A 15626-nucleotide genomic window follows, 5' to 3' on the forward strand; every position below is an offset into this window, starting at 1 on the left:
AAATCCCTGAGCTGACTAGTTGAAAAAATTGGTCGATGTACCCTTGAGCAAGGCACCTAACCCTAATTTCTCCTGTATGTCGCTCTGGATAAGAGCATCTGATAAATGACTAAAATGTCAACTGTAAATGGTCGTGCAGCAGTACGGTACTCACGGCCTCTCCTTGCCCCCTGTGACGATGAGGCCGTCCCTCAGTGTGGTGTACATGGTGAACACTGGCCCGGTGTGGGCTTTAGCCACGACACGAAGCAGGAAGTGGTCTCTCCACACGTACACATCCCCATTTATAGCACCTGTGAATGTTAGGTTATTCTGGAAGAAGAGAAACCACAGCTCAGGATCACGAAATCGTTTAATGGATCTCTGAAATGAATTACTACCCATTAGGGTAGACTAAAGAGTGTCAAATTCTGTCGATACTCACCGCACCAAAGGCCACAGACAACATGGTCTGCATCCTGCCGTCCTCCACTGAGCCCACCACTCCCTTCTTATACATGAGAGAGCCTCCAGCTAGTGTCCAGAACTTGATGTGCTTGATCCCAACAGACACGAACTGAGAGTCGGAGTCTGGCCGGAACTCAACTACAAAGATCCTGTCTGGATGGCCACCTTTACTGGTCACTTTAGCACCTGGACAGGGTAACCCACACAATAACAAACACTCCTATGACCTGCTATTTACAGTTACAGAGTGATATCTAACAACATTGTTAGGATTAGCAATCCCAAAAATGCCCAGACCAATCTAAGCTGTAGCCTACCACCATCTCAGTGAATATTACCAGGGTCAGAATGGCTCACCTTCCTGCCAGCGCCACACAGTGATGGTGTGTTCAGGCTCCACCCCCACAGAGAGCAGCAGCTTTCCCGTGGCGCTGAAGTTGACGTAGCCCACCCCCTTGGCGTGAGAGCAGCGCAGGATGGACAGCGTCTGTTTACTCATGGCGTCCCACACATGGATGGAGGGGGTGGTGCCTGGAGCACAGAGAAAACCACCATAGTCTGATCCAGTATACAGGGCTACAGTATGGAGCAGTCCAGGGCAATTGATTGGCTGTATTATAGTACTGGGTAAAAAAGGTCAGAAAAGTAGGGTTGAATACAGAGGGATAACTACTGGAGGATAGAAAACACAGGACAGGCCACTGGGAAACTGCAGGAGAACAGCAATAAGAGGGTAAACCTATAGGGGTGGTTTCCCCGACATAGATTAAGATTTTTTTTTCATTGAGCTTGCTTTTTTATTGTAGGACTGGGATGGATCTGTGTCCGGGAAACCGGCCCATAGGCATAGTAACTGTAGGGCACACTGTAAAGGTCAATCTGGACGGGGGGTTTACCTGGCAGGTCTGTCACTTCACCTGTGGTGTGTGAGCGATGGGAAATTAGGCAAAAGAACAAATTCAATCTAAAGTGAGTGCCTTCTCAGATGCTGCTGAGGGCCATGATATTAAGCACCAATAAAAATGACTTCTAGCAACAAACAAAATGTGTCAATGTAGACTGAACAGGTCCTCAACAAAGTCCCAGAAAAATGCTATGATAAGGCTAAACATGGGCATTCAATATCTCTCTCTCTCTCTCATATGCCCACACTCAGCCCACACACAAATGCTATGGATAAGTACATGCAAAATATGTCAACGCATAATCACAATAAAATAAAACATGTTCATTCACTGCAGTACAGTACATACCAATCTGTCCTGTAGCGATGACATTTTTGTATTTAGGATGTTGATTGACGGTCAAACAGAGGATGTCGTCTGTATGCTCCAAGTAGAAACTCTGAGTCCCTGAGGAAAAATAGCATTAAAACACAGAGTTCATCTTCATCTTATCATGTACACGCCTTTGAAAATCACAAGTCCTGATGTCAATATTGAGTATGGTATCTGAAAGTGACAACACGTAGCTGTACCAGTGGAGAGGCTGTGCACCATGGCCGTAGCTGCTGTGTGGAAGACGATGTCGGCGCCGTCGTTGAGGTAGTGAAGGTTGTTACGACAATCAAAGCCCCTGAACCCAAACACGTGGTCCAGAACCAGGTCCTGGAAGTACACACATCACCGACCAATCACATACCACATCGCACCAAACGTACCCAACAATGGTTCATAAAAATAAATAAAAATGAAGGTTCAAAATGTAACAAGACACAAGCATTTCGCTACACCCGCAATAATATCTGCAAAATATGTGTATGTGACCAATAAAATTAGATTTTGAAACATTGTGTTAAGTATGACATCAAAGTTATTCAGAGTTAACATCAACACCACCGTGAGACAAACCTCGACAAGCTTCTTCTTTTTGGTGATATTGTTCTTCTGCAGCTTCTCTGGTTGGGGAGCAGCTCGGCTAACAGGTGGCCTGCAGTGAGTAAACAGATAGTACTGCCTCACACAGTAGATATATTGGACAGATACAGTATATTAACATGTGTGCCACAGAACCAAGTCGTGTTTTCTCAAGAGCAATTTCATTACAGGGCACAGAAATGCCACATTAAGGATAGATTAGGCCAAGTTATAAAATGTCTCTCTAGTCTGACATGAGAGTGATAGAAACAAAGAAAGAAAGATAAGAGAGAGTGTGAGAAAGAAAATATCTATGTACTAAACTACAGCTTGAGGAACTCAGAGAGTACAAAACAGCTGCAATCAGTCATATCCCTCTGAATAGAAACCTTGTTAAGCATGGCTACAGTACATCATTGTTTGTTAATCACTAATAATAGCCTTTACTGTTTATAATACACAAACATTCAGTGTCCCTCATGAAACACACACAGTATATAACAATATCTACAGACAGATTCAGTGCTACATAAAATTGAATAAATTGTATACATCACTGACATTTTCCTATTACATTGTCCACATGTATGAATTTTGGCCAGCCACTGCACACATATCACCAAGGTGGGCACATCACATTCACAATGTTAACAAGCGTCAACTTTCACATAAGGATCACACCAATAATGACACATTACACCAGTTGGCTGAGGCCACATTTAACATGTATGGCAATGAGCCACAATGAGCAACAGAATACAATTCCACTCAGTCTCTGAGTCAGTTTCTAGGAGCTCTACACTGCCACCTGCAGCACATCTACCTCTGCGTCTCAGTGAGGCTTTCCCTGGATTTCCTTCTCTTTCCCCTCCTCATTGAAATCTATCACTATAAAATATAATATAAATACAATCTGCAGTTAATGTAGAAATTACAGATTGCCCCTTTAAAGTGAGTGGAATCCCACTCTCCTTAAAAATGAAGTCACTGGATATGTTGGAACATTTGACTTCCTAGGCAGTTGGTTACCACAGTGATGTGTCCTGGCTGAGACCTGAGGTCCATGGTCACTTTCAGGGGTTAACAGACCATGTAAAACATCTGAAATATCAATACTATTGATAGCTGACACAAAAGCAAAGGGCCATTAAAGGAAGAATAGAAGCACACCACACTACCCTTTCCCACCTGGACAAAAGGAATACCTATGTGAGAATGCTGTTCATTGACTACAGCTCAGCGTTCAACACCATAGCGCCCTCAAAGCTCATCACTAAGATAAGGACCCTGGGACTAAACACCTCCCTCTGCAACTGGATCCTGGACTTCCTGACGGGCCGCCCCCAGGTGGTAAGGATAGGCAACAACACATCTGCTATGCTGATCCTCAACACTGGGGCCCCTCAGGGGTGTGTACTTAGTACCCTCCTGTATTCCCTGTTCATCCACGACTGCGTGGCCAAACACGACTCCAACACCATCATTAAGTTTGCTGACAACACAGCAGTGGTAGGCCTGATCACCAACAACGATTAGAGAGGAGGTCAGAGAACTGGCAGTGTGGTGCCAGGACAACACCCTCTCCCTCAATGTGAGCAAGACAAAGGAGATGATTGTGGACTATAGGAAAAGGAGGGCCGAACAGGCCCCCATTAACATCAAATGGGCTGTAGTGGCATCACTGCCTGGTATGGCAACTGCTCGGCATCTGACCGTAAGGCACTACAGAGGGTAGTGAGTACTGCCCAGTGCATCACTGGGGCCAAGCTTCCTGCAATCCAGGACCTATATAATAGGTGTCAGAGGAAAGACCATAAAATTGTCAGAGACTCCAGTCACCCAAGTTATAAACTGTTTTCTCTGCTACCGCACGGCAAACGGTACCGGAGCGCCAAGTCCAAAAGGCTCCTAAACAGCTTCTACCCCCCAAGCCATAAGACTGCTGAACAATTAATCAAATGGCTACCGGACTATTACATTGACCCCCCCTCCATTTGTTTTGTACACTGCTGCTACTCACTGTTTATTCTCTATGCATAGTCACTTCACCCCTACCTACATGTACAAATTACCTCTAACCTGTACCCCCGCACACTGACTCGGTACTGGTACCCCCTGTATAAACCTCGTTATTGTTATGTTATTGTGTTACTTTTTATAATTTTTTTAACTTTAGTTTATTTGGTAAATATTTTCTTAACTCTTCTTGAACTGCACTGTTGGTTAAGCATTTTTAAGTAAGCATTTCACAGTAAGGTCTACACTTGTTGTATTCGGCGCATTTGACAAATACAGTTTGATTTGATTTGATTTATTAAGTTGTTGGTCCTTAACATAGGTTGTCAAATGTTCATGAGAATGTGTGCATGCTCCCGTGTGCACACACACTGACAGACAGAGACTACAAATTAACAGGGAAACACACACATATTGAAGAAGCCCTTGGAGGTTGAAATCCAACAGGAGGTTGAACAGTACAATGACAATGCAGAAGCATTAGTCATACAGCACCAGCACTGTGTGCAATGGCCCGGTAGAACTACAGCCGTGTCATACAAGACAAGGTTCCAGCTCACTGGCAAATTACTAGCCCAAAGGTGATAGCTGTGATCACATACATAGTTTACACTCCTTACAGCTGACAGACACTACCGTTGTTCTCTGTTTGTTTGAACAGCATTTAAGCAGCATTGTTTGGATGATCATGCACGGCAGGGAGCTAATATTTCCAACATCTACTTTCTCCTATTTCATTTGGTAATCAGACTCCCTCTTCCACATGTGTTTTAACAATATTATCAGTGTCTACGTGCTCTGAAGTGACTTCAATCAGCATGTCAGAGTTTAGTGTTGCCACACATAACACATTAAATATCTGTAGTAGTGTTGTAACTAACTCCTAAGGACTGATTGCAACATTTTTCATGCTGAGCCAGGATTGTAGAATCATTTTAATAAATGTTATGTTTTATTGAACCTTTATTTAACTAGAGAGTCATAGAGTGAGGCTGCCTAGCTCCATGTCTCTATCTGAACAAGAAAGAGAAGATGGGAAAAAAGCCCCACTGGGTGTGAAACTCTGCAGTCTGGATGCAAACATGCAGTTCTGATCAGATGGGAATGAGATGAGCTGACTGCCACCATGCAAGTACATACAGAACGTCACAGAGAAACACGTGGACCTGGACCCACAGTGTACGCACACAGCGTGATAGACACAAGTAGCCCACTTTACCTGGATCCCCTTGAGAGCAGTGGACAGAACCAAGTGAGAGGTTTAGAGGACAGGTCGGAGTCCGAGGGGACTCAATATACAGTGCCTTGCGAAAGTATTCGGCCCCCTTGAACTTTGCGACCTTTTTCCACATTTCAGGCTTCAAACATAAAGATATAAAACTGTATTTTTTGGTGAAGAATCAACAACAAGTGGGACACAATCATGAAGTGGAACGACATTTATTGGATATTTCAAACTTTTTTAACAAATCAAAAACTGAAAAATTGGGCGTGCAAAATTATTCAGCCCCCTTAAGTTAATACTTTGTAGCGCCACCTTTTGCTGCGATTACAGCTGTAAGTCGCTTGGGGTATGTCTCTATCAGTTTTGCACATCGAGAGACTGAATTTTTTTCCCAGTCCTCCTTGCAAAACAGCTCGAGCTCAGTGAGGTTGGATGGAGAGCATTTGTGAACAGCAGTTTTCAGTTCTTTCCACAGATTCTTTGATTGGATTCAGGTCTGGACTTTGACTTGGCCATTCTAACACCTGGATATGTTTATTTTTGAACCATTCCATTGTAGATTTTACTTTATGTTTTGGATCATTGTCTTGTTGGAAGACAAATCTCCGTCCCAGTCTCAGGTCTTTTGCAGACTCCATCAGGTTTTCTTCCAGAATGGTCCTGTATTTGGCTCCATCCATCTTCCCATCAATTTTAACCATCTTCCCTGTCCCTGCTGAAGAAAAGCAGGCCCAAACCATGATGCTGCCACCACCATGTTTGACAGTGGGGATGGTGTGTTCAGCTGTGTTGCTTTTACGCCAAACATAACGTTTTGCATTGTTGCCAAAAAGTTCAATTTTGGTTTCATCTGACCAGAGCACCTTCTTCCACATGTTTGGTGTGTCTCCCAGGTGGCTTGTGGCAAACTTTAAACGACACTTTTTATGGATATCTTTAAGAAATGGCTTTCTTCTTGCCACTCTTCCATTAAGGCCAGATTTGTGCAATATACGACTGATTGTTGTCCTATGGACAGAGTCTCCCACCTCAGCTGTAGATCTCTGCAGTTCATCCAGAGTGATCATGGGCCTCTTGGCTGCATCTCTGATCAGTCTTCTCCTTGTATGAGCTGAAAGTTTAGAGGGACGGCCAGGTCTTGGTAGATTTGCAGTGGTCTGATACTCCTTCCATTTCAATATTATCGCTTGCACAGTGCTCCTTGGGATGTTTAAAGCTTGGGAAATATTTTTGTATCCAAATGTGGCTTTAAACTTCTTCACAACAGTATCTCGGACCTGCCTGGTGTGTTCCTTGTTCTTCATGATGCTCTCTGCGCTTTTAACGGACCTCTGAGACTATCACAGTGCAGGTGCATTTATACGGAGACTTGATTACACACAGGTGGATTGTATTTATCATCATTAGTCATTTAGGTCAACATTGGATCATTCAGAGATCCTCACTGAACTTCTGGAGAGAGTTTGATGCACTGAAAGTAAAGGGGCTGAATCATTTTGCACACCCAATTTTTCAGTTTTTGATTTGTTAAAAAAGTTTGAAATATCCAATAAATGTCGTTCCACTTCATGATTGTGTCCCACTTGTTGTTGATTCTTCACAAAAAAATACAGTTTTATATCTTTATGTTTGAAGCCTGAAATGTGGCAAAAGGTCGCAAAGTTCAAGGGGGCCGAATACTTTCGCAAGGCACTGTAGCTATAAAGGCTCTATGCTCATGCAAAAAGCAACCTGGAGAGCTATTAGCTGTCATTTCTGCCTGGTGCACACCATGCTCTGGCCATCAGCCTGCTGTCAGCATGCTAGAAAGAGAGACAGCTCGGAGGAGAAGTGTGGAATGAGAGAGTGCACCAGTCTACAGAGCGATAAGGGGAGGGGGTCATACCCTGGGGTCCCTGTGCAAACTGTGCAATAGAGCTCCTATGAGAGGAGGAGGAAGGGCACAGGAAGAGAGAAATGAGTCAGTGCCTCGATCTCAACCCCCAAGGGGTTATGGGAAAACAAGGTCCTGTGATGTCTGGGGCTCCATGAGAGGGGAAGAAGAAAAGAGAGGGGGAGAGACAGAAACAGAAAGAAAGAACGGTCTCCTCCAGCATCACTTGGTAAATCATCATTGTACTCGGAGTACCCTACAAAATAAATTGTGATACGAATGACCCAAAAGGATCTGAAATAAAATGTCTTACTCATGCAGTTGACATAACTTCACATTAGCCATACTTTGAGCAATATGAGTGATATTGAGATCCATGGGCTATGGGAGATTATGCCCATAGTCCATATAAATAGACGACTAGAAAATACAGCTTTTTCAGAACTGCTTCCTGTAGGACCATTATAGGAGATCAGTGAAATAACAAACACTTTTGGATAAAGTGTCAAGTATGTACGGTTATAAAAGGAAAAACATGGACAATTCTGTTGAAATCCCTGGATTAAAATAACACCATGTATTCTATTGAATGTTAGATATTCTACCTACACACTCAATAAAATAAAATCCTCATCTCTTCACATCCAATGTATGGAAATACCACCCACATCCCATAGCTAACACAGAATGTATGCATAGGTCATACTTACTTGACAATGCCCTGCCTCCAAAGGAATGCAAGTTAAAACACAAGAGAGATATTAAAGAGATTGAACAGGATGTTAAGCATTTACAAATTCGTAACATTCTACGAATTGGAATTTGTGACATATAATAAGAAATGGATTACGTCGTATACAATTGTCGGGGACCTGTTTTGGATTGTGAGCACTACTTTTAAAACTACTGGCTGAAATTACACCTTTATAATGCATCTTTCAAAGGTAGACTCAGTGAAATTACGTTGCCGCGAGCAGCACCGCAGATAATGAGATGAGCGAGACGCAAGACTTCGCTCTCACACAGTCACACACAGTATCTGCGCATGTGCACCGGTTACCTTCACGCTGTTAGAGCGTGGTAGCCAGGGCACCAAAACAACTGAGAAGTTGAGCCTCGTGGTTCAATGCGACGTTGTGAGCCCCCCAGATAGCATATGATAGGTTCTTCACTGGTTCATGTTCTGTAACTATTTCATGTTTCCTGTCATTCTGTGATGCTGTATAATTGGGTAAATGTTATTCTACACATTATATGAAAGAGAATGGACAAAGTAAAAGTCTTCCATACATAACAGCACTGCTATATGTGACAATAATGGAAAATAGTGGGGAGCGTCATGGTAAATAATGCCAATTTTATGGCTTAGCATACAATTTGTGGCAACGCTACCTTTGGCTTTGACAAAAATCAATCATTGTCTCCTCGGGCTATACATGCTATTTCCACAGTATATTTTTGACTTCTCCTAGCTGCACATAGCTGATAAGCCATTTATATTGATGGGGGAACCACTGATGTGGCAATATTCGATACAGTCTCGAAACAACTGAGATCATACCAATGATACTGTATAGGTACTGTATACACAACATATCGGTATCATAGCAACAGATATCACACAGAAGCTCAAGAGAGCACACCTGCTACACATGCACATAACATTGTGTAATACTTTGTCAAGATACCTTCACAAGCCACAAGAACATGCTATCTCATACTGTAACACCACACAGACTATGACCCAAACACGTACACCCAACAATCCACAGATAGATGGATCAAACATAAAACATGCACACGGCATGCAATATCAATGGGCTACATCCACAATGCATGCCCAGGACAATCCACAGTATCATAGCAACAGAGGTGAATAGAGAGAGCGTATTAGAGAGAGGACACATAAAGCACACGTGTACACTCATAAAGTGCAGAAAGAAATAACATAGAACTGGGGATAAAGATCTTTCTATGAGCATATAATGTCTTGTTTTTTAATGCAAGTAGTACAGATAGGTAAAGAGTAGTCTATGTCTATCAAACTAAATCAGGCCTCCTACTCCATTTGAAATAGTCTAACATGAAAACAAACCCCACGCAGTCTTCCCTTAAACTTCAAATGCTGTCAGCTAAGCACTGAAAAAGTCAACTTACTCTGTATCATAAAAAAGCAAGACCAAACTCTATGTCCATGTCAACCCTACAATGACCACCTCTGAGGCTTTACAAAAGGTATAAATACTGTATATATGAATAATACTCATATAGATGTGTACTGGTAGACAGTTACAGTTCCTGTTTCTGACACCAGAGGACTCTATAAGCATTCCTGTGTAGACAATCAAATGGTGTTGGAAGCTGATGGCAGCCTGATTAGGATCAAGACTTTAACAGTCTTTTGAGGCCTAACATAACAGATAAAACTTGGGCATTTTTTTATTGTCACTGCCTCAGACTTTAAATTGTTTTAAATCTACACACAGCACAATGGTCAGGGGCGAAGACACTCTAATGTTTAAGCTCTATCACTAAGTGACAACTACCAGTCCCAAAACAGAATCTGTACAGTTCAGTCATTAGAGAAGGAAGGGAAATGTGGGCAGAGACAGAGGTGTGGGGGTGTACCTTTCCTCCGGTGACACCTCCTTCAGTTGCTGGTGGGGTTTGATGCCACACATACCCCGGATGCTGACAGCATAGATCTTAGTGGCGTAGTTGATGCTGTTCTCCCTTGCCACATCACTGTCATACCCTACAGACACGCCCACAGGAAGAGACTCGCCAATTAGAGCAGTGTGTAAAAATGTGTATTTGATCAGGATAGCTTTGTGTGTGTCTGTTGAGAATGTTGTCTGGGAGTTCTAAGAGTAGATTGTGAGAGAGTTGTAAGAATGTGTATATAAAAAAAAGTAATATATAAGTTTTATTGTCATATACACAGGATAGTTGCAGTGAAATGTGCTTTTTTACAGGGTCAGACATAGTACTACGGTGTTAAGAGCCTTGCAAAAGGGCACAGACAGATTTTTCACCTTGTTGGCTTGGGTGTTTGAACCGGCGACCTTTCAGTTACTGGCCCAACATTCTAACCATTAAGCTACCTTCCGCCCACAAGCACTAATGTATATAGTAGTATTGTATACTACTGTACTGTATGGATCAGTAGTCTAAAGGCTGGCGTTTACCTCCGTCCTCCTCAATGTCATCATCTGACTCCTCGCTGTCCACAGGGTTCTCCCTGTGACCCTCTCCGGTTCTCTCCAGGCTCCAAATCATCAGTGCTGTGTCAGCTCCGCCCAACGTCAGTAGCGTGGCGTCATCTTGTGCCCATCGCACGTTGGTTATATGGGCACTGTGGCCCACGTACTTCTTGAAACGGGCATATTGACCCTGAGGGGGGAGCAGACGGTGCCAAGTTGAACCAAGAGACAATATTGAACCAAGTTGAACCAAGAGACAACATTGAACCAAGAGACAACATTGAACCAAGTTGAACCAAGAGACAACATTGAACCAAGAGACAACATTGAACCAAGTTGAACCAAGAGACAACATTGAACCAAGTTGAACCAAGAGACAACATTGAACCAAGTTGAAACAAGAGACAACATTCAACTTGAGTCAACAACTGAGACCTGTACCAGCGTTGGGATTAATTCCATTTCAGTTCAAGTGAGTAAAATGTAAATTAACACTAGCGCAAGTGTACTGAGCTGTCGCACCCTGGTTGGATAGCTGAAGAGCTTGAGGAAGCCAAAGTCGTCTCCGGTGGCTAGCAGCTTCTTGTCTTTGGTGAGCGAGGCGGCATTGACGTCTGTGATGTCACTGTGGGTGGGCCAGATCCCCTCACAGGTGGGGCCCAGGACACACGTCCAGGTTGCCCACTCCATCTTCTCTATCTGACAGGCGGAAACAGGAACGCACGCACACATATACACACACACACATTGTGTTAAACACTGCATCCTGTTATCATGGAGTGTCCATACATTTTTTATTTCTAGCTGAGAAAAATAACAATCTTAGTTGGGTCTCTTACCTCAGAATTTCTTATGGTTTGTCTCTTCCCTCTTGGGGCTTCGAAGAATAATTGCTCTTTGGCACCTGAATTTACTTGCAGCAATTTACCTACAGAAAAAAATGTACTTTTTCAGAATCCAAGGACAAAATGGAACTTGTATCTATAGACTACTAAGGAGAATTCATGCTCCTCTTGCATTTACACCATAAACTCACCACGAGAGTCCCAGTCTATGTGAGTGATATAGCTTGAAGCTCCTTTACAGATTCCCACCCTCTTACTGGACAGCACATTGTAGATATCCACAAAGTTATCATGAGAGGCCACAGCGAGGTATTTACCAGCGTCTAAGGAAGCCATAGAACCAGTGATCAACACCTCAGCCAGGTGGGAGATAATGCTATTCAGTGAAACCTCACTGAATACACTCTTAGAAAAAAAGGTGCTATCTAGAACCTAAAAGGGTTATTCGGCTGTCCCCATAGGAGAACCCTTTGGAGAACCCTTTTTGGTGCCAAGTAGAAGCCTTTTGGTTCCAGGTTGAACCCTTTTCACAGAGGGTTCTATCTGGAACCAAAAAGGGTTCTCCTATGAGGACAGCCGAATAACCCTTTTGGAACCCTTTTTTCAAAGAGTGTATATTAGGAACTGTTGAACTCAAATTAACCATAACTAATAAAATACCCATGCGTATTATCAGTGTTATGAAATACAAACAGCAGTGAATGAACACATCAATGATAAGTGATCCAGTCGGCTGATAGTACAGAGTCTATGTCAAAGGTTACCCTGTGAAAACCTGACGTCAGAGATAGACTCCTTCCTGTGATGAAAGGACACCAGGTCCTCCAGGGTTTCAGAGTTCACCACCAGGAAACTACCATCATTGAGGCCCACCGCTAAGGCTTTCCCATCAGGGGAGAAGGCACAGCATCTTCCACCTGATACACACATCACACACAGAGTTGAACACTTCCAAAATGGAGATACAGACATAGACTGACAGGCACAGAAGGTTACACTAGAGTGCCTTACAGATGTAGGATCTTAATTTGATCCCTCTTTTGTTGTTGAGAATTTTACTGCAAACCAGGAAATGTAAACTTGGAGTGTATTTTAATTTTAAAAGGCTTCTAAAGTTTGTAATTTTCACAGACATTTCAGACTTGATTTGCCCTTACGAAAAATCTATCAACCCCTACAAAAAATGTCCATTAATTATAATCCACATTTCCTGTTGCTGCAGAGTTATTTTCCTGCTGTAGCAAACTTGCTCAAATTACGATCCTACATCTGTATGTTTTGTTGAGGATTATGGGAGTTAATGACTCATTAGCGAAGGAAGATATCAACATTCAGCAGTACCTTTTTTAAGTTTGCGAACTGCCACCATGCGGTGGTTAGTGAAGATCTCCCATATCCTCAGAGTTTTGTCATCACTCACTGTGGCACATATGGGAAGCAGGGGGTGAGCAGCAAGACCCCACACCTCGCCGTCCATGTGACCCTGTAACCATAGCAATAGACGGACACACAACTGTTAGTCAGTCACAGTTGACATGCCCTGAACCATTACTCCTAATCCATTTGACACATCTGTCACCCACAAAATAATTAACTATTTTGTCTCAGAACGATACATTGTGCTCATATTGACGTGGAGTTTGAGTGAGAGGCTAAACAAAAGCCCCAATCCATCGCATCCCAGATAGCAGCAGCGATTTTACTCAACACCACTTCCATACTGATCCTTCATAACCCATCCCCATCAGGTCTGTTCACCATGGCAACAGAGCACACGTACCTGACTGCTAAGGAGTCGTGGAGGCTCTGACTCTGAGCTGTAAGGGCTGCTCTGCACCCATAAAAGGGAACTACCACAGCGATGCACTGACAATCAGAACCACACATGCACGCAAATAAGCATAGACACGCACACACACACACACACACACATACGCACACACGGTCGCACACACTTATAATACCAACTACTGTAACTGTCATGTACGCAGCAGCACCACAGAGCCCATACACAAGCCTTGTGACACAGCCAAGAGACACAATAATAGGGAAGGTGTTGAGATATTAAGCTATGGACTATTCCGGATAATCAAGGGGGAACACAGGGCTTTTCGGAGCCAGCCAAGCAGCAGGCTGTCAGATAGAAAAGGTTGCCTCGGATAACCAATGATTTATTTCCGACTGCAGTCCCTGCAGTAGAGGAAGTGAGGAATAAGCCAACACATCAAGAAGCCTGAGTAACAAGCCAGCACATCAAGTAGCCTGAGTAACAAGCCAGCACATCAAGAAGCCTGAGTAACAAGCCAACACATCAAGTAGCCTGATGTGTGAAAGGCAACACATCAAGAAGCCTGAATAACAATCCAACACATCAATAATCCTGAGTAACAAGCCTCCAAATCAAGAATCCTGAGTAACAAGCCAACACATCAAGTAGCCTGATGTGTGAAAGCCAACACATCAAGAAGCCTGAATAACAATCCAACACATCAAGAAGCCTGAGTAACAAGCCTCCAAATCAAGAATCCTGAGTAACAAGCCAACACATCAAGTAGCCTGAGTAACAAACCAACACATCAAGAAGCCTGATGTGTGAAAGGCAACACATCAAGAATCCTGAGTAACAAGCCAACACATCAATAATCTTGAGTAACAAACCAACACATCAAGAAGCCTGAATAACAATCCAACACATCAAGAAGCCTGAATAACAAGCCAACACATCAAGTAGCCTGAGTAACAAGCCAACACATCAAGAAGCCAACACATCAAGAAGCCTGAGTAACAAGCCAACACACCAAGAAACAGTCAGTGGAGAACAGGCAACACCTGAAGGCTGCTGTAAAAATGTGTCCTCCAACCCAAATTAGGAAAAATAAGCTGAAATGGAAAAATACCCCTCTCTAGGTGTTTCAGCTGTACACACACACACACACACACACACACACACACACACACACACACACACACACACACACACACACACACACACACACACACACACACACACACACACACACACACACACACACACACACCTGGACTAGCAGGGTCATGGGTCCACTCTTGTCGATTTCAAGTATTTCTCCATTCTTGGTTCCCACCAGGATGTGTCCATGTCCCAGAGTTATGGCACGAATGGAGGGGTTGTCCTCCAAGAGCAGACCTGGGACACACACACAAATAGCACTGTAAAGACTAAGTACAGCCGTAGCAGTGAAATCCTCCCAGATCGATAGCAGCAGATAGAAGTAACATTCTTTGCATTTTCACATGAGGCCACGAGATGGCAGCACTAACTAGAGGAAGATACAGTGCTCGATGATGGCTAGAGTATCTATTGACCGTTTATGGTCAAATTTCAAACACATTACGCTTCCTGATACAGGTATGTGTTTTACAGGGTCAGAGCTTGCCTTTAAGAGAGAATTTCAGTACTTCTCAGATAGTGTTTCTGCATCTGTCAAGGACTTTGGTTGACTGTCAGTTACTGTAGGGAGTGTTATGTAGGCTGGTGGGAGGAGAAGCTATAGGAGGACAGGCTCATAGTAATGACTGGAATGGAATAAATAAAAAGGAGTCAAACATGTGGTTTCCTACCTTTAGATCCAGGGGAGAGGGCTGCTCTCTTGATAGCGTATGTCTTCAGGCACCTCTCAAACATGTCGTCCCACAGCTCCACTACTCCGTCCTTCCCACCTGTCACAAAGCCCTGGAGGGAACAACAGCAGAGGGACGTCACCCAAGGTACTCCACCACTGACAAACCCACTGAGGAAAACTAACAGTGATGAGGGCCGGATGAGACAGGGGCTCTGATCGACGCTAATGTTCCGCCTGACAGCTTGTCAAGAGGTCTGTCTGAACTGCTGAAGGATGGTAGGGGGTCCATTTGTCTTGAAACTGAGAAGGAAGTGTTGGATGAGGAAGTGCAGGAGGAAGGTATGGATGGAGGGAAGACAGATAAAAAACATTGTCTGTCTCTGAGATCTTTCACAACAAACAGAAGCAGTTGGGAATTGCAATGACTTCTACTACCAGACAGGGCCTGTCAAAGATCTGAAGCAGCAGCAACAACAACACATCAGGAATTCAGTGGTGGTCTCCCCCAGGAACGCCCTCCTGAAGACTGCTTCTCTGATGAAAGGTTTTGGAAACAGCA

General features: G+C 43.5%; 1 protein-coding gene across 2 annotated transcripts in view; it reads right to left on the reverse strand.

The window, feature by feature from the left end:
- LOC139412756 (echinoderm microtubule-associated protein-like 6) overlaps positions 1–15626 on the reverse strand; it is a 104334-nt gene that overhangs the window by 17203 nt on the left and 71505 nt on the right. The window contains exons 20-36 of one of the 2 annotated variants that reach the window (XM_071159447.1): positions 15066–15177; positions 14504–14631; positions 12807–12948; positions 12230–12382; positions 11657–11788; positions 11460–11548; positions 11143–11319; positions 10606–10810; positions 10046–10172; positions 8128–8142; positions 2298–2376; positions 1925–2054; positions 1701–1799; positions 1344–1364; positions 805–978; positions 425–633; positions 155–312 (exon numbers count right to left, since the gene is read on the reverse strand). In XM_071159447.1, the coding sequence (XP_071015548.1) occupies positions 155–312; positions 425–633; positions 805–978; positions 1344–1364; positions 1701–1799; positions 1925–2054; positions 2298–2376; positions 8128–8142; positions 10046–10172; positions 10606–10810; positions 11143–11319; positions 11460–11548; positions 11657–11788; positions 12230–12382; positions 12807–12948; positions 14504–14631; positions 15066–15177 (2150 nt within the window). The remainder of the gene's footprint in view (positions 1–154; positions 313–424; positions 634–804; positions 979–1343; positions 1365–1700; positions 1800–1924; positions 2055–2297; positions 2377–8127; positions 8143–10045; positions 10173–10605; positions 10811–11142; positions 11320–11459; positions 11549–11656; positions 11789–12229; positions 12383–12806; positions 12949–14503; positions 14632–15065; positions 15178–15626) is intronic. The other variant, XM_071159454.1, reaches the window with a different exon arrangement.

This window comes from Oncorhynchus clarkii, chromosome 1 (genome assembly GCF_045791955.1).
Source record: "Oncorhynchus clarkii lewisi isolate Uvic-CL-2024 chromosome 1, UVic_Ocla_1.0, whole genome shotgun sequence".
Taxonomy (NCBI): Eukaryota; Metazoa; Chordata; class Actinopteri; order Salmoniformes; family Salmonidae; genus Oncorhynchus; species Oncorhynchus clarkii.